At 53.8% G+C, this 25756-nt stretch overlaps 3 protein-coding genes across 10 annotated transcripts; 1 reads left to right on the forward strand and 2 right to left on the reverse strand.

Annotated features, from left to right (window-relative positions):
• Positions 1-100: 100 nt before the first annotated feature.
• LOC148648680 (protein CutA homolog) lies at positions 101-5934 on the reverse strand. Of its 5 annotated transcripts, none has more exons than XM_088606482.1 (7): positions 5804-5934; positions 3888-3956; positions 2914-3062; positions 2240-2299; positions 1669-1714; positions 476-525; positions 101-327 (listed from the first exon to the last, which is right to left on the reverse strand). In XM_088606482.1, the coding sequence occupies exons 2-7, from the start codon at positions 3951-3953 to the stop codon at positions 228-230; spliced, it is 471 nt and encodes a 156-aa protein (XP_088462608.1). In that variant the 5' UTR covers positions 3954-3956; positions 5804-5934; the 3' UTR covers positions 101-227. The 5 variants fall into 5 exon arrangements, with proteins under 5 accessions (XP_088462608.1, XP_088462606.1, XP_088462607.1 ...); XM_088606480.1 differs by lacking the exon at positions 5804-5934 and adding an exon at positions 4533-4670; XM_088606481.1 differs by lacking the exon at positions 5804-5934 and adding an exon at positions 4487-4574.
• Positions 5853-17368, forward strand: eif3d (eukaryotic translation initiation factor 3, subunit D). Of its 4 annotated transcripts, none has more exons than XM_088606464.1 (16): positions 5853-5984; positions 7211-7338; positions 7443-7488; positions 8060-8196; positions 9016-9101; positions 9738-9810; positions 10291-10412; positions 12259-12391; positions 13047-13194; positions 13303-13433; positions 13962-14047; positions 14689-14818; positions 14986-15128; positions 15906-16098; positions 16608-16707; positions 17264-17368. In XM_088606464.1, the coding sequence occupies exons 2-16, from the start codon at positions 7216-7218 to the stop codon at positions 17275-17277; spliced, it is 1665 nt and encodes a 554-aa protein (XP_088462590.1). In that variant the 5' UTR covers positions 5853-5984; positions 7211-7215; the 3' UTR covers positions 17278-17368. The 4 variants fall into 4 exon arrangements, with proteins under 4 accessions (XP_088462590.1, XP_088462593.1, XP_088462592.1 ...); XM_088606467.1 differs by having other exon boundaries at positions 16608-16701; XM_088606466.1 differs by having other exon boundaries at positions 10297-10412.
• Positions 17369-17637: 269 nt separating this feature from the next.
• Positions 17638-23639, reverse strand: sult3st1 (sulfotransferase family 3, cytosolic sulfotransferase 1). Its single transcript, XM_088606474.1, has 6 exons — positions 22762-23639; positions 21608-21810; positions 20423-20549; positions 19475-19569; positions 19036-19216; positions 17638-18550 (listed from the first exon to the last, which is right to left on the reverse strand). Exons 1-6 carry the CDS (start codon positions 22913-22915, stop codon positions 18417-18419), a joined length of 894 nt encoding a protein of 297 aa, XP_088462600.1. The 5' UTR covers positions 22916-23639; the 3' UTR covers positions 17638-18416.
• Positions 23640-25756: the final 2117 nt, after the last annotated feature.

Below are 25756 nucleotides of genomic sequence, written 5' to 3' on the forward strand. Positions count from 1 at the left end.
CATTCATGACAACATACTCCTGTTGAAGAACGACCAGCACAGCCTACGATTCAAGTGTTACATCCACCTAACTTTGAAATCAGAAAGAAATACTCGGATGTCTTATCAAATGACTCCAGTTTATTTTCCGTTTGTCACATGTGTAATGTGCTGCACGGGCACTGCGGAAGTGCTGCGGGATCCTGCAGTTCGGCGTTCTGTCCAGCAGGTGGCAGCAGCTGCCGGCCTCACTCTGGTACAGCCTCTCCCAGCCACTTCAGATAGGGGGGGTTGCCCTGGTCAATGGGCAGGCTGATGACTTCGGCCACTTCGTAGGGGTGGACTGACCTACAAGACATGGACGAAGAGCCTCCATTCACACAACTGCGTGTATTGATCCGTTTTTCAACTTGCAGGAACAGTGGCAGGCAGGGGACCCTGCTCAGGGCAGAGGAGAAGGCTCTGCCCCAGCTCTGCGATTCGGAACCCGACTCACCGCACGTAGTCTGCCAGGGCCGAGACCTTGGAGCTCCTGGTCTTAATCATCTGCGGAACGAAGTAGGAACAGGAAACGGTCAGGGGAACATCCTCCGGGAGAGAAACGCGCGCCAGAGCCAGGGGATGTTTCTTTTTTTTGAAAACCCGGAGCAGGAGAATTGGGTTTAACTTGCTATATATACACAGGAGAGGGCAGGAGAGACCCCAGGGCTCGTGGGAAGGCACAGCGGAGGGTTCCTGCCCACTGTTCCAGCAGACGGCTGCCTCTGGTTCTCGTCCGGGAGAGACGCACCCCCCTCCCACGAGCCCCTGGCGCCGAACACGGTCCCGAAGAGCTGGGAGGATGCTGGACCAGGCTGGGCTGCCAATCTGCTCTCGCTAACCACAGGGAGGCGCTGCTGAGAGGGAATCACAAGGAATCCATGGCGAGACGGAAACCAGTCGGGACGTCCCGGGACTGTCCTCTGTGACTAACGGTCACCGGTCCTCGTGAAGCGACTCGTGACCCAGTGATGGGAGCCAGCAGTCTGCTGGCAGTAAAGTCACCCTGGTGGTGCCATGAGACACAGCTACACCAGGTGCCCAACTCCTACACACTGTCCTGAATCCCAGCAACAGCCAACCCCATCTTGAGTCTTAAAAATAAAAAACATTACAAAACTATGCACCGTAGGCATATGGATGACCTGTTTCTCTTTATATTAGCAAGACGTGGCCATTGATAAGTTAGGAAAGTACATAAATATCTGAGCGAAACTGGTCTTTCAAAACTATTCTCCTGCTGATTATTCCTGCATTCATTCACTTTCAAATCTGAAAACGCATACCGGGCATAACCGATCTTCCAAAAGCTGTATATAGAGTGCTGCCCTATCCCTCAGGCCGTGTAACTGTTTTCTGCGGAGTCCACCTTTAACGGGGCACTCACTTGAGCTCAACTGACCCAAGTCATGTGACACCCAACACTGCTCTGATTGGATAACGCTGCCTGGAGCTACGCTGTGATTGGACAACAGTGCCTGGAGTTGCAGAATGCTCTGATTGGACCGCGCCGCCTGTCGCTTGGAGCAGAAAGCTTTGGCTGCAGGTTTCCAGGGGCGTCACATGGGACAGTCCCGGCTGGATCCTGGTAGACGCCCCTAGAAACAAGGAACTAGACGCCACAGTAGGAGAGCAGGAAGGGACCCTCACCAACAAGACCTCGCTGTCCTCTTCGATCTTCCCCTGCCACTCGTACCTGGAACGCACAGACAGCAATCAAAGCCAGGCCTTTTCGGAAACCGAGGTGCTGATCCCCGCCTCCGCCCCCCCCCACATAACATTTCCTCTGGAAGCACTCCAGCGGCCTCTGGAACTGCCAAGCTGCCTGAGACTCCGCGGCCAGCAGCTCCAGAAAAGCCAGCCCAGCACGAATCTTTCATCCTTTTACCACCACTCTCCACAGCGCCCCCCTGTGGTGTCCCCGTGTCACTGCGCCCTTGCGCCCCTGCCAGCACCGAGCACCGACCCCCCCACATCCGGACCAGAAACCGGTCTGCTGGCGGGACGGAGCGATCAGCTGTCTAGGGATCGAGTCCCCGGGGGGGGGTCAGGGAGATCTGTGGTCGTCCCACGGGTGAATCACCCCTTTGCCCCCCTGTCCGGCGCCGTTCGGGGAACAGTCCCAGTCACGGTGACGGTGGGCTAGAACAGGCTCTGGCCCGGGATGAGGACACGCCTGCCCCCCGCCAGCACTGTCCCCCACCCCACTCCGCGCACTCACACCGACGTGATCTTGGGCACGATGTTGACGCAGGCCGCCAGCTTCTTCTCCACCAGCCCCCTGGGAGGACGACAACGACAACAACAACAAGCAGGGGCTCAGCTGTCGGCACAGCAACCCCACTCCCGCCACGCAGCTTCACCGCCGGGGGGGGCGGGGGGGCACAGAAATCGGATTTCAACATCAATTAGATGCAGTGAACTTATGGGGTGAGATTTTGCACTGGCCGAATTAGTAATGTCCCGGGTGGTGACATCGGACACTCTTCCCACGGTATTAATGGCAATCTGTCTCCACACTAGTGGAGCCTGTTAAATAGGTGGGTCCTGCGCTGAATACGCTCGGGGGAAGATCGCCGTCTCTCTTTGTGTACATTCCTGTTACAATTTCATACGCAGTTCCAAACATGTATACAAGGACACAGTTGGATTCAGTGGTTTGTGATAGAAAGTGGTCAATGGCGGGTATGTTCAGCTGTCTGGACTCGGATAAGGCCACTCAAGTTTGGTGCCGTCATGCTCTAGGCTGGGCTGCGGCAGAGAGGTGGCGACACTGCCCTTCTTATCAGGGCGTGAGAAAAGAGCAGGGCAAAGACAGCCCGCCCCGCACGTGCGGCGCCCTCCTCTGTCACACTAGCAAACGCGACGCAGGGGGAGGGCGGGCCAGCCCCTCACCTGGCCAGGTCCTTGGCCACCTGCTCGTTGGGGCAGGTGACGAAGGCGGCGGAGTGCGTGCCCGAGACGTACGATTCGGCCGCCATGGAGAACGTGCGCAGTCCCAGAGGCCTCAGCAGCGCGAGCATCGACAGGCTCAGCAGCACAGCCTGGGGGCAGAGACGACAGAGAGACAGCACCAGGACCGGTCACATCCTCAAACTAACACGCAGGCCCACAAGTTACTCTGAATCACAGTCCTCAAACCCCTGGCCAGTCCGGGCAGCTAATTCCCCTCCTCTTACAACGCCTAGAGAAAGAAGACCTTCCCTATACCTAATCAGACACCTGTTTAAAGCAACACATTGCCCTATACCCATTTAAAGAACACATTTTGCTATACCCATTAAAATGTGTATTTACAGAAGACACTTCCCCATGTACAGTATGTTCTTCAAATACGCATATAAAGAGCACTTTTTCCTATACCTATTTAAACACCTATGGAAAGAATACCTCTTCCTATACCGATTTATATACCTAAATTACTTCTGGTCCCCTGACATGGGGGGACTTTGTATAAAAAGGGCTGTGATTCCTATACGGTCCACCCAATACAGACAAATTCAAGCTGACATTCTGCACTTCAATCTCATAGTCCTTGTTTCATTTCAAATCCAGTGTGCTGGAGTGCAGAGCCAAAACAACAAATGTTGTCAGTGTCCAAATACTTACAGACTGCACTGCGTGTCAGAACACACCTCTTCCTACACCTGTGTAAAGACCTGTGGAAAGAACACCTCTTCCTACACCTGTTTAAAGACCTGTACCTATAAAGACTAAATACAACAGGCCCAGGAGTGCCAGAGCAGGCACAGTCTACTGATTGAGTATCCAGACAGACATCGCCAGGGTCTGCCACGCAGGAGAGACAGGAGAGGCAGTGCTTGCTGACAAGGGAGAGCGGGGATTTAGTTCTCTTCTCGGATACTCACTGCACAGGTGTTTCTGACCGCTGACCCGCTCTGCAATCCGTCCAGAACTCGGAGTCCGAATAACATCACCTGCCCAGGAGAGACCGGACCAGTTACAGAGCAACCTGAGCCAGACCAAGCTCAGCGCCGGACAGACAAAACCAGTTAAGACTCCCATATAAAGCAATCTGCGCCAGTCCCAGCTTCGCTCTGGCGTCTGTAACTAGAGAAGTCAGATTTACAGTACAGTAGTTTGGCGTGCTGCGAGCTTAACTATTACCTACAATACCCACAGAACAACACGCAACTAAGTTTATATAAACGTTTCATTCCTCCACTGCCGCCGTTATTTTTGACGTTCTTTAAATTGCGTATAAAACTACCGCCTGATTTAAAAAAAACAATGTTTTTAAAGCACACGCTCAATGTAGGCGGTAGAACAGCTACCGAGCAGTAGCACGGGGATAAGACTTTGCCTTAAAGCAAGTACTGCCAACCATAAATCTACAGAAGCCCCTTTAATTTACTTCTGGCGCCGAGTTTTTTTTTTAAACACTGACCAGCGCTGCTTATTCTGCGCAGACACTAGGAATTGCATCCGAAAAAGTACGTCCCCCCACCCCTTGAAAGCGTGTTTCTGGACTGGGTCCTGAGCGCTGCCTCTACCTGCTGGAGTCCGGTCCTGCACGACTCTGCTACGGGTGCCGCAAAGCAAAACGTTCTGTCGCGGCGCCTCAGCTCTCATCGCTGATAAGACCGACAGCCCAGCGGCGGTTTATATATCTCGTGTCTTTTGACTTTATTTAACAAGAAGCGCACTAAAAGTAAAAAAAACAACAACATTCCCTTGTCGCTGAAAACGGTTCTTCGTCACAAGAATCCCACTGATTTCGAAATAACGATGAATAATTACTACTTAATACATTTCTTCCCCGCCTTTAGGTAAAGGCTTTGTAGAATATTTGTGAGAGAAAGGAAAGCACGTTTATTACAATTCATTGGTGAATAACCTCTTATTTTGCCCCCCAAGTGCTTTATGCTTTATTTATTTCTAGTCCTCAATGACTGAATTTTAGTTTTAGGATTAGATGCGTTTTATTCTTAACTTAGCATTAAACCACTACGTACAAAGCGTAAAAGGAGGCATCTGTGACAAATTTTAAGGGTAAAAGTGGTCACTGGGGATTAGTATTCAGCACCATGTCCAAAGAATACTGGTTATTTCCCCGAGAAATACTGATATTGAATATTGATATTGAATACTGATAAAAGACAGGTGCATGGAAAAAATAGAAGAAATCATTGAACAAAATACTGAAACTTTAATGAGTTTAAAAAACATTTTTGTAAGATTACATTTGGCACTAAAATAAGATTTTTTTTAAACCCACTGAAGCTAAGCAGGTGTGAGCCTGGTCAGTACCTGGATGGGAGACCTCCTGGGAAAAACTAAGGTTGCTGCTGGAAGAGGTGTTAGTGGGGCCATCAGGGGGCGCTCACCCTGCGGTCTGTGTGGGTCCTAATGCCCCAGTATAGTGACGGGGACACTATACTGTAAAACAGGCGCCGTCCTTCGGATGAGACGTAAAAAACCGAGGTCCTGACTCTCTGTGGTCATTAAAAATCCCAGGGCGCTTCTCGAAAAGAGTAGGGGTGTAACCCCGGTGTCCTGGCCAAATTTCCCATTGGCCCTTACCAATCATGGCCTCCTAATAATCCCCCTCTATGAATTGGCTACATTACTCTGCTCTCCTCCCCACTGAGAGCTGGTGTGTGGGGAGCGTTCTGGCGCACTATGGCTGCCGTCGCATCATCCAGGTGGGGCTGCACATTGGTGGTGGTGGAGGGGAGTCCCCATTACCTGTAAAGCGCTTTGAGTGGAGTGTCCAGAAAAAGCGCTATATAAGTGTAAGCAATTATTATTATTATTATTATACGTGAAACTGTCGTAAAGGAGTTGGTCGGTTCGACAGCAGCAGCTTCCGGCCACGACAGGAAGTACGATCCGCTTTACGGCCCTTGTCTTCCGCCGGCGTTTCGCCACAGCTTCGTGTTGAATTGTGAGATACCGGGGACTAAAATCTCAAGACCATCCAAGAGTTAAAGACCGAGACGGAGGTAAATAACCCCAATAACTGTTACAGGGGAGTTTTCCCGTTTGTCGGTGCCTGTATTGAAGGTATGGATGTTGTTCTTCATACAAATAACGCTGTTGGATTGAGCCGATGTAGATTAACTAGGGGCGGTAGCGCACCCAGGAAGTCTGTGCAAGAATTCAGTGTCAGTACTAACTATAGTTAAGTGTGGCGTCCTGCAGTTATTGAATACGAGGGGCTCTTGGCTCTCAGTCCAGTCTGAGGTGGGGTAGCGGTTTAAATCCAGCGGGTCCCCTGCTTTCCGCACGGGCAGGAAACTGGCCGGGTCGCGCCTGGGGGAGCAGGGCCGGTTGGAGAGGCTTGCAACAGGAGTGTCCGCTTGTCGGCAATCCCCGCCAGACCGGTGTTTGGATCTGCGACGTTATTAACGTTAGAAAGAAAGGAGCTGTAAAGGAATTGGAGCAGGCACCGTCGACGAGGCCGCTTCCGGAAACAGCTGAGGTCTTGCGTTTCTGGGAAGACCAGGAATCGAGCTGTTCTGCAGGGAAAAACAACACGTCATTCATTAGGCACGGCCAGCGTCGTGCCTGCTAGCAGACCTGTTGGCGTTTACGAGCGCCACTGGGGAGGCGTGTAATTCACCTCGCCTGTGGGGAAATAGTTAATGGGGTTTATTCCATGTTGGGGAAAAAAAGAAGAAGAAAGAAAACACAACATTTCGGCCGTGGAGCCTTCTTCAGGTGTGTGAAGGCTGAAGAAGGCTCACACCCTCACACTTTACTACCCGAGAGGGGGGGTTGGCTCGTCTTCTTGCCCCGTCTCTTGGGATCTCAGTCATGGGGCTGAAGTCCCAGATGAAGCAGGGGGGCGCAGCTGCACTCCTGGAGGGACGGGGGGGATTCTGGGTCTCCTCCTGCCTGAGCCCCGAATCGCCGCATTGAGCTAGTCGTGTCCCCGATCGGGCCGACTGCAGGTGTCAGGTCGGTGATGACTAGTCCACTGCGCAAGCCGACAGGTTGACAGTGTCCCTGGAGACCAGTGATGAAAACAGTGCTGTACAGAGTCTGAGACCTGGCGCCTGGCCGTGGGGGGTGGGTGTGGGTGTGTTGTGGTTTCTCCTAAACTGGGTAATACCGAGATCACACAATCGAGTGTTTTTTTTCCCCCCTTGTGCGTCTGCTTCCAAGCTACAGCCCACCGAGCCGTGACTGTAGGTGCCTTCTCTCTCTCTCTCCCCCCCTTTTCCAGGGATCATGGCGAAGTTCCACGCCCCGGTGATCCAGGATAACCCGAGCGGGTGGGGTCCGTGCGCAGTGCCGGACCAGTTCAAGGACATGCCCTACCAGCCCTTCAGCAAGGGGGACCGCCTGGGCAAGGTGAGTGCCGCCGCGGACGCCCCGACTTTCCCCTTGTCGTCCTGGTTTTAGGGTCCGGGAGCGGGCGTGTGGCTTGCACCCTCTCATCCTCCTCTGTGTTTCAGGTCGCCGACTGGACAGGAGCGACATACCAAGACAAAAGATACACAAGTGAGTGGTGCGACTGTAGTGTGAAGGTATTTAGTGGAACAAGTAAGAGGTTTATTCCCTGCTGAAGAGAAAGAAAACACAACGTTTCGGCCGTGGAGCCTTCTTCAGGTGTGAGAAGTTATTTAGTGGGCACTGATGTAGGGCCATGCATTGGAGCCACTTTGTTTACATATATTGAAAGCAACATATTAATTGTTACTCATCGAATCTGTAATGAGTTAAGACTTACCTGGAGCTGGAATACTCAGTTTCTTGTCCGGCGTTGGCATCTTTTTTTCCATTGTGGATTCACTTTGGAAGTGTGGGGAGGAGGACGGGACTCCCACAGCAGAGCAGTCTGGGCTGTTTCGGGTTCGGCCTGCTGGGCGTCCTGGAGTTTGAGGTCGTCTCGGCCGCAGACATGGCTTCCAGCAGTGAAAACAGTACGGGGGTTTGCGGCCTGCGGAGCCTCAAACGGATGAAGAATGCTGAGCAGCTGGGAGTCTGGTGGTGTTTTTGTTTCCCCGGCTTCCCCCGAGTGCAGTGTGCTCGCGGAGTTGGATACTGAAGCGCATGTCTTCTCGTCTCCCAGATAAGTACTCGTCGCAGTTTGGCGGCGGCAGCCAGTACGCCTACTTCCACGAGGAGGACGAGACCAGCTTCCAGCTGGTGGATACGGCCAAGACGCAGAAGACGGCCTACCAGAGGAACCGCATGAGGTTCGCGCAGGTACGAGGGGCCGGCCCTGTGTGTCTGTCTGTCTGTCTCTGCCAGGCGTGCAGGAACGGAGGGGCTCTGGGTAGCTCAGTACAACTTTCAGACTGCGTCCGTCTCCGGAAGAGGTGACGGTACAGGAAGCAGATGCTTGTTCCGTTTGTATCCGTTATCGTGTTTTTTGTCGTGGAGCGTCTTTTGAGACAAGCCAAGCAGAGAAGAAGCTCCACGTGGTGGGTACAGAGCAGGCGGCCATCGCCCTAACTTTGAGAGTCACTCAATAACATCCTCTGGTCAAAGAGGATTGAAGTCGGCCTTAAACTTCAGTCTGGCTTTTTCACAGCTTGTGCTTCTGTCTCTGAGAATCTGTGGTCTTGTCCTTAATGCAGTCTGTGCCTGTCTGTCTGTCCGTCCCTGAGGATCAGAGCTCCTGTCCCTAATGCAGTCTGTGCCTGTCTGTCTGTCCCTGAGGATCAGAGCTCCTGTCCCTAATGCAGTCTGTGCCTGTCTTGTCTGTCCCTGAGGATCAGAGCTCCTGTCCCTAATGCAGTCTGTGCCTGTCTTGTCTGTCCCTGAGGATCAGAGCTCCTGTCCCTAATGCAGTCTGTGCCTGTCTGTCTGTCCCTGAGGATCAGAGCTCCTGTCCCTAATGCAGTCTGTGCCTGTCTTGTCTGTCCCTGAGGATCAGAGCTCCTGTCCCTAATGCAGTCTGTGCCTGTCTGTCCGTCCCTGAGGATCAGAGCTCCTGTCCCTAATGCAGTCTGTGCCTGTCTGTCCGTCCCTGAGGATCAGAGCTCCTGTCCCTAATGCAGTCTGTGCCTGTCTGTGTTGCAGAGGAATCTCCGTCGTGACAAGGACCGCAGGAACATGATGCAGTTCAACATGCAGACTCTGCCCAAGAGCGCCAAGCAGAAGGAGAGGTGAGAGGAGACCGAGCTGGCTGGAGACAGGGGAGGGAGGGGGTGGTGTTAGAAACGCTGAACCCCGCAGGGTTTCTGCAGACGGTTACCCTTGCAAGCAGCTGCAAGTCCATTTACAGTGCAGCGAGAGGAGTAGTGCGGTATTGGCCCTTGTAAATGGATATTGCTAAATGCGATTGCTAAAATTGAGCGTTGTGCCACCACTGGCACTGGACAGCCCTTCTGAAAGGTTTGCCAGATGCGCGGTGCCTCAGACATTGATGGCTTTCAGCCTTCGTGACGGTTCAGAAGGCCAAGTCCCTGGGCACGACTCCACAGCTGCTCCTGCAGCCTCTGGACAGTTTCTTCTGTGCGGAGCTCGGCAGGGAGCAGGGTTCGGAACCTGCGTCTCCTCTAATTGACCTGGTTCTGCAGCGTCCGCGTTGCACGGTGGGGCGGGACCCTCGGTGAGCGTGCCCCTTCGGGTTTGAAAAGGGAAGAGCGGTTTTTTGGGAAAGGGGGGGGCGGGATTGGGGGTGTTGGGCTTCAGCAGAAGGACAGCGCCCGGTATGGTCGTGAGGTTATTCACAGGGGGGCTGCTGGGGGTTCTGGGCCGAGAGCTGACTCTCTTGTGTAACCCCCCCACCCCCTTGTCAGGGACCGCATGCGGCTGCAGAAGAAGTTTCAGAAGCAGTTCGGCGTGCGGCAGAAATGGGACCAGAAATCACAGGTAAGGGGAGCTCCTGGACAGACCTGCAGCGGGATTCCCATCTGCCTCTGCAGCTGTGGCCTTGGGACGTCACGAGAGCCGACGCCCCCTGCTTGGCCTGTAATGTCTCGTGCCTTGATAGAATTACATTGTGCACCCATGCAGGGTCATTTCTTTTACGACCGTATGCGGCAGGTTAGTTGTCAAGGCTATTTCCAAGCGAACGCGAAACGGAGCTTAAGAGTTGAAATAAGTTGCCGCAAGTTGCTTGGGTGCACTGGGGGGTTGCCAGTTCTCTTTTACAGCTTCTTGATGTTGTAGTCTTTTCAATCCCGGGTAGTATTTGATGCCCACGGAATGATTAAGACGGGGGGTCGCCAGCAGTCTGGTGCAAGGGACCGCTGCGCTTGAGAGCGATCCCGAGTGTTTCCGGTTCGTTTTTTGCCTGAGCGTGGAGGCCTCTCCGGGTGAATATGCGCTCAGGCTGCCCTGCTCCGGCAGGCACAGCTGAAGCCCCGTGACTCCTCGGTGGAGGTCCGCAGCGACTGGGAGGTGAAGGAGGAGATGGACTTCCCCCGCCTCATGAAGATGAGATACATGGAGGTGGCCGACCCCGTCGACGTGTGAGTACCCCCTCTCTTGACCCCTCCCTTTCTTTCTGCACGTCAGTCGGTCGTTCAGAACTCTCCCCCCCCCCCCCAGAGAACATGCAGAAGCCACGTGGGGTTTTGGAGCCCGGAGGAGGGTGCAGTACAGGTTTTACTCTGGTTCCGTGACGGAAATTATAGGTCCCCTTAAGAACACCACTCCTCGTCCTGCTCGGTGGAGCTGAATGTCTGCTCCTTAACCGAGGAGAAAGGCCGCAGGGCGTGTTGCAGTCAGCGCCCGTCGTGATAGACGTGGTGCCCTGTGAACTTGCTGTGTTTGCGTTCTCTCTGAAGCCAGATGGGAGCGTCGGCATGATGGGTGTTTTGTAAGGGACCCGGCTCTTCCGGTCCCCATGGCGACTGCGGTGACCCCTCTCTGCCCCTCAGCGAGTGCTGTGACAGGGTGTCTACCCCCTGTATTTACCCCTCTCTGCCCCTTGGCAACCGCCGTGACAGGGTATATACCCCTGTACCCCTGTATTTACCCCTCTCTGCCCCTCGGCGAGTGCTGTGACAGGGTGTCTACCCCCTGTATTTACCCCTCTCTGGCCCCTTGGCAACCGCTGTGACAGGGTATATACCCCTGTATTTACCCCTCTCTGCCCCTTGGCAACCGCCGTGACAGGGTATATACCCCTGTACCCCTGTATTTACCCCTCTCTGCCCCTCGGCGAGTGCTGTGACAGGGTGTCTACCCCCTGTATTTACCCCTCTCTGGCCCCTTGGCAACCGCTGTGACAGGGTATATACCCCTGTATTTACCCCTCTCTGCCCCTTGGCAACCGCCGTGACAGGGTATATACCCCTGTACCCCTGTATTTACCCCTCTCTGCCCCTCGGCGAGTGCTGTGACAGGGTGTCTACCCCCTGTATTTACCCCTCTCTGGCCCCTTGGCAACCGCTGTGACAGGGTATATACCCCTGTATTTACCCCTCTCTGCCCCTTGGCAACCGCCGTGACAGGGTATATACCCCTGTACCCCTGTATTTACCCCTCTCTGCCCCTCGGCGAGTGCTGTGACAGGGTGTCTACCCCTGTATTTACCCCTCTCTGCCCCTTGGCAACCGCCGTGACAGGGTATATACCCCTGTACCCCTGTATTTACCCCTCTCTGCCCCTCAGCGAGTGCTGTGACAGGGCGTCTACCCCTGTATTTACCCCCCTCTGCCCCTTGGCAACTGCTGTGACAGGGTATATACCCCTGTACCCCTGTATTTACCCCTCTCTGCCCCTCAGCGAGTGCTGTGACAGGGTATATACCCCTGTACCCCTGTATTTACCCCTCTCTGCCCCTCAGCGAGTGCTGTGACAGGGTATATACCCCTGTACCCCTGTATTTACCCCTCTCTGCTCCTCAGCCAGTGCTGTGACAGGGTATATACCCCTGTATTTACCCCTCTCTGCCCCTCAGCGAGTGCTGTGACAGGGTATATACCCCTGTACCCCTGTATTTACCCCTCTCTGCCCCTCAGCGAGTGCTGTGACAGGGTATATACCCCTGTACCCCTGTATTTACCCCTCTCTGCCCCTCAGCGAGTGCTGTGACAGGGTATATACCCCTGTATTTACCCCTCTCTGCCCCTCAGCGAATGCTGTGACAGGGTGTCTACCCCTGTATTTACCCCTCTCTGCCCCTTGGCAACCGCTGTGACAGGGTATATACCCCGTACCCCTGTATTTACCCCTCTCTGCCCCTCAGCGAGTGCTGTGACAGGGTATATACCCCTGTACCCCTGTATTTACCCCTCTCTGCCCCTCAGCGAGTGCTGTGACAGGGTATATACCCCTGTACCCCTGTATTTACCCCTCTCTGCCCCTCAGCGAGTGCTGCGGGGCCCTGGAGTACTACGACAAGGCGTTCGACCGCGTCACCACCCGGAACGAGAGGCCCCTGAAGAGCATCAAGAGGATCTTCCACACCGTCACCACCACCGACGACCCCGTCATCCGCAAGGTGACCCCGGGCTGCCTGTTACCCCCCCAGGCACAGACACAGACACTGTGGGGGGGGGGTTGTCACTGCGCTGGTCAAACACACGGGGAGTGAATACTGTACCATCGTCCAGCGGGCAGTGGTGGCCCTTTGTCATGTGGCATAGTACATGACTTTAGGAACAAGTACAGGTTCATTCAACGCTGGGAAGAGAAGACAAGAAACAGCCTTTCAGCCGCGGACCCTTCTTCGGGTGCGAAACGTTGTTTCTTTTCTTCCGTCTTCAGCACGGGGTGAACCTGTACTTGTACAGAGATCGAATCATCTCCCGTTCTCCAAGGTTCCTCCGATTTAGTTTTAGCAAGTGTGGAAAATGTTTCCTGTTGATATTTAGTTTCCTGTTGATATCCTTGCATCCCTGCAGCACAGCTTGCACTGCAGAGGGGCCGAAGTTTTTCTACAAGCCCGTGCGAGCTGTACAAACACATTACAGTCTGAGTACCAATTGAAAATAAAGGGGGTCGATTATAAGGAGTTACGTGACGCAGGGTTCATAGGAATTTGGTTGGCAGGTTATTTTGTACAAGCCCATGTGAGCTGACCAGGCCCGCTGACGGGTTCGAGTCTGCCGGCTGTGCCAGTGACCTCCCGCGTGTGTGTGTGTGTGTCGTTGCAGCTGGCGAAGACGCAGGGCAACGTCTTCGCCACGGACGCCATCCTGGCCACCCTGATGTGCTGCACCCGCTCCGTCTACTCCTGGGACATCATCGTCCAGAGGGTGGGCAACAAGCTCTTCTTCGACAAGAGGGACAACTCCGACTTCGGTGAGCTCCGAGGGGCTTCCGCCGGAGCGCGGTAAAGGGGAGTGGGGGCATTTGTTTTGGGGGGACTGCGCTGACCCTAATTTGACCTTTCTCTCCCCCCGATCCCAGACCTGCTGACAGTGAGCGAGACGGCGAACGAGCCCCCCCAGGACGAGGGCAACTCCTTCAACTCTCCCCGCAACCTGGCCATGGAGGCCACCTACATCAACCACAACTTCTCCCAGCAGTGCCTGCGCATGGTGAGGAGCAGGGGACCCCTCCCCGGATCACCGACGCCACGCACACACACACATGCGTGCGTTTCCTGGGCTCCCACCTCTGGATACACACTGTGATGGGGAATCGGTAGATTCTCCTTCCTTAGAACCCGTGGTTCCGGGAGGAGCCCGGGATCTCTCCCTATGAATGCCGGTCGCGGCGGCCTGTTACCCCGCAGGGGATCTCCGCTTGTTTTAACGGTCTTGCGCGGGGGGGGGCCTGGGCAGGAGGGATGGAGTGCCTCTTGACTCGTCCCTCGCCCGGCGACCAGCGTACTCCTGACCTCGGCGGCTGCTGCGTTTCTGCCGCCGTGTGGCCGGGCCCCTGCGGGTCTGCCTTCCCGTTTCGGTTGCCCTGTCCTGCTCCTGAGCAGAGCCTGCGGCCGTGCGGTGTTTACCACGCTGGCACTGGCTCCAGGCGGATGCGCCGGGGTCCCGGGGCGGTGGGGTGGCAGTGGGGGGCCTGCGCATGGCTCACACTCTCTCTCTCTCGTGTCTTCTGTGTGTCAGGGATCGGAGAAGTACAAGTTCCCCAACCCCAACCCCTTCGTGGAGGAGGACATGGACAAGAGCGAGGTGGCTTCTGTAGCGTACAGGTGAGTCCGCTTCCACGGGCAGAGCGGCCAGGCTCACAGCTGCTGGGCTCCAGTGGGCTGCAGGGTGATGGAGCTGCTGGCTAAGAGCTGCTTTCCCTTTTGCCTCATTTCTACCGGGCAAGAGCCAGTTTCCACCACAAACGCCCACACACGCAAAAAAACACAGGACGTCTCTTTAAAACAGAACCAGCTGCACTTATACAGGAAGCAGGCCTCTGTAAGCCATCATGCACCAGCTTAGCCAGCCGCCCTGGGAGTTTCTCCACCTCCAGGCTGTGGAAAGGGAGAAAAGCCCAGCAGATCCATCCCGTCTAGTTTCTAGGTGCTTCTTGCAAGTCAGAGTTGCACGGCAAACCGGCGCCTATCCCAGCATGCAGCGGGCACAAGGCAGGGTACACCCTGGACCGGAGGCCAGTCCATCACAGGGCACACACACACTCAAAACCAGTAAAGCTGCCAGCATGTCTTTGGACTGGGGGGGGGGAAAGCCACACCAACGTGGGTAGAACGTGCAAGCTCCACACAGACAGCACCCCAGGTCCAGGATTGAACCCAGGGCCCCATGCTGCCCACACCCCGTAGATGTCGCTGCGGTTGGACGCGTACTTAACTGGTGAGCATCTCTGGTTGATCCCCCGCAGGTACCGCCGGTGGAAGCTGGGCGACGACATCGACCTGATGGTCCGCTGCGAGCACGACGGGGTGATGACGGGGGCCAACGGGGAGGTGTCCTTCATCAACGTGAAGACCCTGAACGAGTGGGACTCCCGGGTGAGCGCGTGTCCCCTCCTGCCCGCTCGGCTGCCGTCGGGGGCTTTATCCCGGGCTCGTGCCTGGGGCCCCCTCCGCAGGGGGAGTGTGCGTGACCGCGTTCCCACTCCGGGCGCGTGTGGCCCTCCTCTGAGAGCGTCTCCCCCTTTCTCCCCCCTCCCCCGCAGCACTGCAACGGTGTGGACTGGCGTCAGAAGCTGGACTCCCAGAGGGGCGCGGTTCTGGCCACCGAGCTGAAGAACAACAGCTACAAGCTGGCCCGCTGGACCTGCTGCGCCATGCTGGCGGGGTCCGAGTACCTCAAACTGGGGTGAGTCCTACTTTGTCGGGATTGACCGGACCGTACAAGCTTCCTATTCCCACATTCCTGCTTCACCTCCTCTGTTCTTTCCGTCAATGACTGACGAGCGCAGGGGTCTCCCGCTCTGGTACCGGAGAGCCCCAATCCAGGTAGTCTTATAGGTCACCCCAGCATAGGGGTCCGGAGAGCCCCAGTCCAGGTAGTCTTCTAGGTCACCCTAAATCAGGGTCCCAGTGAGCCCCAATCCAGGTAGTCTTCTAGGTCACCCAAACACAAGAGTCTCGTCCTGGTCCTGGGGAGGGGTCATCCTAAACCACCTGATATATAAAGACCTATGAACAGTTCTTTAAGCAATTGACCAGTTTAGCAAGTGGTGCTTCAGGGAAGGGAATTCTGATTGATTCTTGTTCCAAGTGATGTATAAAGTAACGTGACTGGGCACGCCGGCCTGTGTAACTGAGCACCATTAAGTGGCTCCAGGTCTTGATAGCCTGATGTGAATGCTGCCTGTGAAACCTGTGGGACTGGGGCTGGCTCTCCAGGGTCCGGGTCGGAGACCCCTGGACTAGCAGGATCTCGGGACTGGAGCGAGACCGGGATCGTCCGCCTCCCTTTCCTTCAGCTTTTATCCCATCCTCCGTGTTCCTGATCTCTTCACCTGGAGACCCGCATTCTCCCGTCCTCCCTCCCTCCCTCCCACCTCTCCCTGCTTTTATTCGAGTTCGGATTAGGGAGCCTGTCCTCCCCGTGACCCCTCTCCCTCTCTCTGACCTCGGCTCTCCGAAGGTACGTGTCCCGGTACCACGTGAAGGACTCCGCCCGGCACGTGATCCTGGGCACCCAGCAGTTCAAGCCCAACGAGTTCGCCAGCCAGATCAACCTGAGCATGGAGAACGCCTGGGGCATCCTGCGCTGCGTCATCGACATCTGCCGCAAGCTGGACGAGGGCAAGTACCTCATCCTCAAGGACCCCAACAAGGTGAGAGAGAGAGGGGCAGCGGCGCCGTGCGGACCGAGCCCGGAGCGCGACTGCGTTTCTCAGTTTTCCGTCCTGCAGTGCTGCACCGGGACCTGAAACCACCCAGTGTCACTGGCCCTGAGAAATACTGCCCTGCTGCGTGCTTGGTAGTGTGATTCCGGGGTGCAGGGTTGGGGGTGTGGGGGGGGGTGTTCGGAGCTCACAATGGAGGTGTGCAGCCCTGCTCAACCGGCCAGCCAGGACGGGGCTGTTAAATTCGGAGGTTTTAAGGCGCTCATCCACCGTGTGAGCGTGCCACCTTCTTAGATCTCTCTGTGTTGAGGCGCACTTGTTGTCGCTCTTATTTATTCGTGCGTAGTCCCAGACCGTGAAGCTCCCGTGTTCAGGTGCGGCTCCCGTGTTCAGGTGCGCCGCAGGGCGGTGCTTCTGCTCGGTAAAGGCTCTGTCCCTGCTCCGCTCGCGGCCGGCTCCCTGGGCCGGCGTTCAGTGTCTGACCTGTCTGCCCACAGCAAGTGATCCGCATCTACAGCCTCCCCGACGGCACCTTCAGCTCCGACGAGGACGAGGATGAGGAGGAGGAGGAGGAGGACGAGGAGGATGAAGGTCAGGGTGGGTCAAAGTGGAGGTGGTGGAGCGACGTGTTTTTTTTGCGTGTATGGGCGTTTGTGGTGGAAACTGGTTCTTGCCCAGTAAAACTGAAGCAAAAGGTAAAGCAGCTCTTAGCCAGCAGCTCTTATCACACTGGAGCCCAGCAGTGTGAGCCTGGCCAGTACCTGGAGGGGTACCCACCTAATAACCTCCCTCTCTGAACTGGCTCCATCACTCTGCTCTCCTCCCCACTGAGAGCTGGTGTGTGGGGAGCGGACTGGAGCATCATCCAGGTGGGGGTACACACTGGTGGGGGGTGAAGGGGATCCCCATTACCTGTACAGCGCTGTGAGTAGAGTGTCCAGAAAAGCGCTGTAGAAGTGTAAGGAATTATTAATTAAATGAAAATGTGATGTAATTCTGAGGCCACGCACTGCACCACAGAGATGAAATATTGTCTATTTAAAAAAAACAGACACGTAACATCATCCTTCTGTGGCTTCTATTCAGAGTGGGAGCGAAGCTGTTGTGGTAACTGGAAACTCTCCTTCTCTCTCCCCCCCATGTCTTCCTCCAGATGAGGAAAACTGAGAAGTCACATCTGAGGGGTACCTGGGCCACTGCAACACCACGCTGTACGCTGGCGGAGGGGAGTCAAAACCAATAAAGATCAGAAATAAGAGCCCGTTTCCTGACTGGTCTTTTTCCGAAGACGCACGAATGGCACTTTGGTCCGTTCAGAGCTTTACTGGCCTCGGGGTTTTGCAAATTAGTCGGCTCCGGCTGTTGGACACGTCGGCGGAAGTCCAGTAAAAAGTAGGTGCACTACACTCGTAAATCCTCAGAAAGGATTGGTGTTACGGTTGTTAGTTACAGTTGGGTTCATTTTCCTGAAACGCCAAGAGCACTCAGGACATTGTAGGTAAACGTGTGAAACTCACTGACACTACATTTACACCAGGATGAGTTTATTCGTGAATCGCAAGCAGCAGATCATTACGTCATCAGCAGGATTGAATACCTTCTTGACCTTGTAAATATGCAGAATACATTTCCCCTAAAGAGACACTAATCAATCAGTAGATCAAATTAATTTGTCTCCAGTCAAGATGTTGCCTAATTGCCTTGAGTTGAGGTAGATGGGTAATGATCAGGTGATGATATAATGATGTGTCCTTTTTGCGCAAAACCAAGTCCTGGATGGTTGCATCCTTCATGTTTTGAAACATCACGGATATTTTCCCTTCTTCCTTGGAATTAAACGTGTGATCATTCAGATTTGGTCAGAGGCCGAATCTGGCGCAAGGACATGTTAGGTTTAGGTATACAAGCCTTGTTGCCATTTGAATTATTTTGTCTCTGATAGGAGAGGAACTTTCAGATCATTTTAAAATAGCCCAAAACACCCCTTGTTTACATCTGTATCAGGTCCTGTTTGAGAGGCTTATGGCCAGAAACCACTAGACTGTGGACATTGGTGGGGGGGGTGGGATTCCCCATTACCTGTTAAGCTTTTGACTGAAGAGTCCAGAAAAGTGCTATAGAAGTGCTAGGAGTTATTAATTATTACAGCACTGCAGCAGATCTGAAACTTATTGTTGGGAGACCCAGTGAAGACCGTTGACTGTGTATTTTGTGTTTGACTGGGGTGAGGCGGGGTACAGCCAACCCAGCCATCGGGGTCCGAGCGTTTCTTCGAATCCCCCCCCCTTCCATCATGCTGCCTGTTCTTAATTAAGGACAGGTTGCTCCTTAATTTCCCAGGTGAACTTCAGAGGCAGGTCACTCATCCTCTCTTGAAAGACCCGGTCGAATCGCTCGCTCTGGGCGACAGTGAACACGTTCTTCCAGTCCCCGACTGTACCTGCGGAAATACAGACGAGCGTGGTGGGCTGGCTTGCAAATCCGGGAGGTGACCGAACGGGACCTCGAGGCCCTCCTAGCTTCCTGTCCCACCGTGTGCGTCCCCAAAGGCTAGCGCCAGTGATCCAGTCGAAGTCTAAGAAAACCCCACTGGGCTTTTAACCCCACCCCTGCCTCTCCTGCCTCGCCTTCAACCCAGATAAAACCGTTCACCCCCGCCTTCCCTGCCCCAGGAGCCTCTGCAACGCAAGGAAACCGTCTCGTTGCTTTTTGGGCTGGGATAGCCTGGCCCTTCCCTTGGTTCTTGCCGAAAGAAGAGAACTTCCCCGAACGCAAGAGGGCTTTCCCCAGACCCTCGTTTCCACAGGGCGCGCGCCCGGCTGTAGACGAGAGGCCAGCCTGAGGACGCACAGTCCGGGTGGAGAGGGTGACCGATTTCCTCCAGCGGCCGTCGGCCGTGGGCGGCCCCCATGCTGGACGTCTCACCTTTGCGCAGGAACCCGCCTTTCTCCCTGAGCAGGAGGTCCGCGGGCAGGAACTCGTAGTTCGCTCGGGGGTCGTCCCTCATGGTTTTGAAGGCGGCCTTCTCCGCCACCCTGTCGACGGCCGCGTCGTCCAGGCTCCTGCCCAGGAAGGCGCCGATCTTCCGCACGGCCGACTTCAGGTCCTGGGGAGGGAGGGGGGGGAGGCTCACAGTGGGACGAGCAGGAACACTTGTACACGCTGCACGATCCAGAATCGCCCGTGCCTTCCCCACCGACACGGATTTGGTTGAAGCTCGAGAGAACGCAGGCAGCTCCCCAGTCAGCGGAGGTGTGAACTCCGGTACTGAATGACTGGCTCCCGTGCGGACCGACAGCCCGACTCTCTCGCCCGCGCGCACGCTCCCTGCCTGCCTGACCCCGCGGCGCGCCCACGCTCTCACCTGCACCATGTCCTCGTACGCCAGGAAGAGGATGTCGAACTGCCCCCGGCTGGCGTGCCACTCTCGGATGTGACCGAACCAGGACGAGCCTCCCACTGCGAACAGAAGAGGCGCGAGACTCAGACGCATCGCTCACCGCCGCCCTGACGCAGGGTGGATCTCGACAGAGGAGGAGCGAGTTAACTCTTTCCCTCGTTTTGCCACCACGGTTCAGGTTTTGTTCCTGCGGTTGTCCTGGACCAGCAAAGTTGTTCCTACAGCTCAAAGCTGACCCATCCCGTCTCTTCCTCAAGGCTGGGGTTGTTGCCTTCAGGAACTAATGTGCTACTGGATTGACCTTTGACCTTTTCAGAGAGACTCCAATAAGAAAGCAACTTCTCCATTTTTAATTCTTGTCCTCCTCAGTTCTTGCTGCTACCAGCTCTGAGGCAGACCGGGTGATCACACCCGTATTAAATACGTAGTGTGACACTAGATTTCTAATAATATTAGGAAGTTACAGAATTTTATTTGTACACACTGGTGCAGTGGAGTGTAGCAGACTGCCCTTCTGTACTGTAGCACAGCCTTTGTAATTTATGGGAAAGTGCTACTGCAGATACAATTCATGGGTCTTGAAGTTTTCGGACAGTGTTATCGTACAGATGAGATCTCTTTGCCGCAGAATAAAATAATTCTGTTTCCGGAAGTCATTTTGGAAGCAGAAAATCTTTTTTTTTCTCTCTGCTGCAGCGTTGACGTCACAATGCTAAACCGTGTGTTAGATGACTACTGCAAGGCAGTGGCAGATGCTGGAGCCTTTGTTCGTGAAAAATGCGTTTCTTCTAACCAGTCGGCAGGCATGGCTTGGCTTTGAGCCTCTGCCTTGCGTACAGGGCTCGTTCTGCACTTAAATCAGGAAACCCCATCAATGCCAGATAGGACCCGATCTCAGTTTCCCTCATATACCATCTCCATTCAGGTACTTCTCCATGAAATCCTCAAAGCTCTTGGGAGTCTCCAGCTTGGCCCAGACGTGGGAGAAGTAGAAGTAGGACACCATGGCATCTTTGGGGTTCCGCATGACATACACAACCTGCAAGACAACCAAGTGTTCCGGGGTGAAACGCCACAAATCATGGAGATCACAGCCAGGGTCCCAGTCCAGGATGAGCCCCTACAGCCCAGAGATCACAGCCAGGGTCCCAGTCCAGGATGAACCCCGACAGCCTGGAGATCACAGCCAGGGTCCCAGTCCAGGATGAACCCCGACAGCCTGGAGATCACAGCCAGGGTCCCAGTCCAGGATGAACCCTGACAGCCTGGAGATCTCTGGGTTTGTTCTAGATGGGAAACCTGCTCGTGACCTGCAGGCTATTTGTGTTCATCCTATACTCTGACATTGGAAGGATTATACTGAACTCATTCAAACGCAAGAGATTTTCTGTAAGTGCTTATTTCTACAATTATCCACAGGTGCTCTGTCTGCAGTCCTGAACCTGTGGCCTATATTATTCCATGGAACAGGTGCACAGTTCATATCTTATCAAGTGTTATGCAAGTGTAAATAGAGGGATGTTACATAAAGCTCTGCCCACAGATCTGCTCATGACAAAGTCCTCTATCTAGAACCAGTGCTTTTAGCTCAGTGGATATCACAGGCTATTGACCTTTGTTTCAGATTCCAGCTTGTACTTTTCAGAAGTCAAAGTCATCGGCAGGACGTGAAAATGAATTAATAATTCATTAAGTGATCAGTCTCTCTTCCCTTCTCAAAGCTCCATAGTGTCGAGTGTAGTCGGCGGACTGAACCGATACAGTCCCAGCTAATGCAACATGACAGCTCATCTTCCTATATTTCTATAGGCGATTGTAAATATATCACCAGTCTGCCACAGACACTGGTGACTCCAACGCTGTGGGGTTCTGCTTACACAGCAAATGGGAAATGTGCCCCCCTCTTTAATGGGTCAGCGTATGGAATGTTATTCTAGACAGAAATCCTGTAGTGGAATAATCTTGTGCCACAGCAGCAGTATCGTCTCCACAGTCCAACAGCCACAAGTTCACACACTGCCCATCAGTGCAGAAAGTGTGTGAGAGAGCCGGCGCTGTGCTCAGCCGGGCCCCCTCCAGCAGGGGGCGCCCACGTACCTTGGCCCTCTTCTCCCTCAGCCCCCGGGGCAGCAGGGCGGGGTTGAGATGGGAGGCGAAGAGCCGGGGCGAGGGCCGGAGGTTGTAGTCGGGGCGCCCCTCCCGGTACTCCAGCCAGGGCATGCGGTCCAGGTTGGTGGGGTACGGCTCGGGACACTCGTCCTCGAACAGGCGACAGAGGATCTGCTGGGTCCACACTGTGCCTGGCACAGAGACAGCGAGAGGAGGAGGGGGGGCTGCTCAGCGGGGCTCACCTCTGTACCCCTCCACAGCCTCTACAGCTGAGCATCGCATGATCCAGGTTCAAAGATGGGAAAAAGTTCAAGTTGCATCGCTTTGCACATCCTCGAAGGCCGGATTGGGAACCTCAAACCTCTAGAAGACTACATATGGCCTGGGGGGGTCTCCCCTTTGCAGTTACAATTACAGTGTGCTCAGATACTGATTAGGATAAAATCAGTTTATTGGCCATATACAATTTCTTGCATTAGGAATTGCATTAGGGGCATACCCCAGCTTGCTCTCCATGAGACACAGTCAGGGAGAGAAGCTGGGGGTCAGAGCGCAGGGTCAGCTATTGTACAGCGCCCCTGGAGCAGCTGGGGTGAAGGGCCCTGCTCAGGGTCCCAACGGAGTAGGATTCCTCTGCCGGCCGCGGGATACGAACCGGCAACCTTCCAGCCACAGATCCTGAGCCACAGCGCCACCGCTCCGCACTCTTCTTTTTTAAAGAGAAGATGTTAAAACGGCCTGTTCTCTTTAAAGAGGGTTGGGTTCGTTAACTCGGGGAAAACATTGGCGTTGGACGAGCAGATCCATCATCATCATCATCATCATCATCGTATTCAATCGCGGCTTTGTTCCAGAATTGACTCCTCCGCGGAGCGGGCCGGCGGAGTTGCAGTGAACACGGGGACAGGGGCACCCGGTTTAGATAACAGGTCAGGCTGGAGAGCAGCAGCTTAGAGTGAGCGGCACTCCCTCAAAAAATAAAACAATTTTACAAATACTGTAGACGGGATACCTGTTTTTTTTTCCCCTGCTTGAATTCTGCCTGTTTCCCTCCCCGGTGAGAGCTGATACTCCCTCCTGCGTCACCCGACGGCTCGGGATTCGCCGGGTCCCGGAAGAGAGAGCCCGGGCTGCACTCCTACCTGACTTGGGGTAAGTGACCAGGAAGACGTCGCTGTCCCGGATTTCGAAGTCCTGGAGGGAGTCGATGTACTCGGGGGTCGTCTCTCCGAGGGCGAAGTTGTAGCCTTTGTGGCGGAACAGGTAGGGGCCGATACGCTCGGACCCGCTCGCCATTTCCAGCCTGTCTTGAGGGAACACGCCTGGACTTCGCCTCTTCTCCCGGAGGAAAAAACAAAGCCCACTTCCGGGCTCCACACACCCTCGCCCACCCAGCACGTGTTTTTTTTAAAATTGCAAGTACAGTGGCCAGCCGGTTACTGAAGAAGGAGTGACTTTATTCCTTTTTTAAAAAAAATTTTTTGGAATGTTACACCTATTACAATTTTTTTTTAACTTGGCAATTAAAGTTTATTTTGTGTTTACAGCCACATCCAGTATTAAGATAGATCATAGAGGAAAATAGCCATAGAAATAAAAAATCAACCAGTTATCTCACATTACTGGTGAATCAGGTGTTCACCTCTCTGTGCCCATGTGTTTTTTTTTAATCTATCCTCTAGTTTTTATTCTTGAAAGTTTTACCAAATTACTTTAAACTCTTAAACAAAAAAGGTGCATACGGTAATGTTTTTAAGCTGGAGGGCTTTTTGTGTCTGTGTTTCCAGATCTCTGTAAAGAACAAGTTCTGGACAAGCCAGGAACAGTTGTTCAGTTTGTCCAAATTAAGACAAATATGCACAGATTTTGAACATTAACAACTGAGCTAGACTGCAAATCTGCAGACACACTGACCCCTCCAGGACCAGGACTGGACAGCCCTGCTGCAGACACACTGACCCCTCCAGGACCAGGACTGGACAGCCCTGCTGCAGACACACTGACCCCACCAGGACCAGGACTGGACAGCCCTGCTGCAGAGACACTGACTGATCCTCCAGGACCAGGACTGGACAGCCCTGCTGCAGACACACTGACCCCTCCAGGGCCAGGACTGGACAGCCCTGCTGCAGACACACTGACCCCTCCAGGACCAGGACTGGACAGCCCTGCTGCAGACACACTGACCCCTCCAGGACCAGGACTGGACAGCCCTGCTGCAGACACACTGACCCCTCCAGGACTGGACAGCCCTGCTGCAGACACACTAAAAGATTTCAAAATAATTTCAGCTGCCATCTATTTTAAATCACATGGTTCTGTTGGAGAGAGGCCACAGGGTTCATCACAGCTTTTGAGACTGGTAGATTCACAAAATATAAAACCTTAATACAGTTAACACAAATTATAAAAGAGAAACCCAGCCTCTCCTCCAGCTGAGCAAGACCCGGCAGAGACCATCCAAGCTGAGCTCCGTCTTCTATCTCTTCTCGTGTTTCAGGGCTGAAGCGCAGCTGGGTTTCCTGAGCTCTACAAAGGGAGCTGTCCAGGATCACAGGACACCCTCACTCCTCCAGTCCTCCTGGCTCCAGCGAAGCGAGCAAGTTCTAAAGCACACCGGGAGGAAACCAGGTTTGACAGGGTGAGCAAGAAACAGATGAACCAAAAATGAAAAAGATTATAGTGCCTTTTTATGACAATGGAGGTATAGGGCAGAAATGAAGAAAAATACATCATTTGCATTCGTTTACAGTGACTGATTAACAACACTGCAAATCCAAGAATCTGCCTCTGTGTCTGAGGCTGAGTGAGTGCAGGTGTGAGCCTATTCCGAGGGCATTACCTTCACTGTCATGCTCCTCAGTCCACAATACAGCAGGACGATTGTGAGACACAGGGTTCACTCTGGGGTTTAAGCGTCGCCAGTTGTCCAGTTGGGTGAGCAGCTCTTGTGAGCTCTGTGCAGGATCCACTCCCACTTACAGTGTGAAGGGCTTTGATTTACAGAGGTCAAACCAATATCTCAATACAGCAGAAATAAGGAAGTCTCGCGTTTCTTTCTCATTTGAGAAGAGTAGAGAAGGAAGCTGGAGACTTTCATCACTGTACTCCTCTTCCTCGAAAGGTATAAACTCAGTATCGCTCTTGCTGTTTCTCTTAGCCAATCGGAACTGGAATATTGTCATTCATCACTGTTCTTCATTTCCTGGAGGCGTCTGTGACCATCACGTCCCTGTGTTTCGGGAGCAGAGCCGTGTGTCTGAGCCGCTACAATGTTCTGGTACAGTACTCGGAGGGACCTGGGTGTTCTAACACACAGCCTGCTCACACTCCCAGAGCCCTGACTGTGCACAGCCTACAGGAAGAGAGGAGCAGGGGTTGTTGAAGTGCTGCTGAACTCTCAGTCTCACAGGAGACCATCCTCTGAGGCCCATCTGCTGTACAGCTCACAGCACAGACTGAGGAGTGTCGTTGCACTCCCTCTGTCCAATTCAGTGTTATTTCAAAACGTAATTCTGAACAAATTGTTTGAACCTTGGCATTGGGCTGCAGCAAGCTAAGAGTGCTTAAATAATTTTGTATTCCGAGACATTATATGAACAAGGACAGCGGATTTATGTCCTATATATTGTTTTACTTTACAACACAACAAGCCTTTGTGTGCAGGATTATTAATTAATTAATTAATTATTAATTAACGCTCCTTCCTGGTGTTCAGGGTGTGAGGATAGAAGTTACTGATGAACTAGTCCTTGTGTGTCAATTCAACACAAGGTATTCCTTTATTTCAGTGGTACAAACATAATGCACAATAACACACCCATCGGAACTAATAACCCCACTCCATACTCAGATTTGTGACAACAACAATTTATGCCCCCTGTTCTGATTCATGCCTTAGTCAATACAATCGGTGCAGCTCAGTGTCCTTTGTAAGAGAAGTCTGTGTATAAACCATAGGAAGAGCTAAAGGTGAGGCTCATCACCTATTATAAAACCTCTGAACGGCCGTTTGAATTGAGTGCGCAAGTCTGCAAGGGCTGAGCATCAGGACTTCAGGGCCCCTCGTGCTGAAAACAGCATGTCTCCTCCTTCCTAGTCACAGACAGACACGGGCTGAGCTGCTCACACCACACA

The sequence above is a fragment of the Lepisosteus platostomus genome, chromosome 14, assembly GCF_059453375.1.
Source record: "Lepisosteus platostomus isolate fLepPlt1 chromosome 14, fLepPlt1.hap1, whole genome shotgun sequence".
NCBI classification, from domain to species: domain Eukaryota; kingdom Metazoa; phylum Chordata; class Actinopteri; order Semionotiformes; family Lepisosteidae; genus Lepisosteus; species Lepisosteus platostomus.

Coding starts and splice junctions, on each gene's coding strand:
- LOC148648680 (XM_088606482.1), bottom strand. CDS start 3,953: ATGTTATTCGGACTCCGAGTTCTGGACGGATTGCAGAGCGGGTCAGCG. Junction 1,715..2,239: donor GTGCCCAAGATCACGTCGGT/GTGAGTGCGCGG, acceptor TGTGCGTTCCAG/GTACGAGTGGCAGGGGAAGA. Junction 526..1,668: donor AGGACAGCGAGGTCTTGTTG/GTGAGGGTCCCT, acceptor TTCGTTCCGCAG/ATGATTAAGACCAGGAGCTC.
- sult3st1 (XM_088606474.1), bottom strand. CDS start 22,915: ATGGCGAGCGGGTCCGAGCGTATCGGCCCCTACCTGTTCCGCCACAAA. Junction 19,570..20,422: donor GAAGTACCTGAATGGAGATG/GTATATGAGGGA, acceptor TTCTGTTCGCAG/TGGGAGGCTCGTCCTGGTTC. Junction 18,551..19,035: donor AGGCGGGTTCCTGCGCAAAG/GTGAGACGTCCA, acceptor GTATTTCCGCAG/GTACAGTCGGGGACTGGAAG.
- eif3d (XM_088606464.1), top strand. CDS start 7,216: ATGGCGAAGTTCCACGCCCCGGTGATCCAGGATAACCCGAGCGGGTGG. Junction 14,048..14,688: donor GTGGCTTCTGTAGCGTACAG/GTGAGTCCGCTT, acceptor GATCCCCCGCAG/GTACCGCCGGTGGAAGCTGG. Junction 15,129..15,905: donor TCCGAGTACCTCAAACTGGG/GTGAGTCCTACT, acceptor GGCTCTCCGAAG/GTACGTGTCCCGGTACCACG.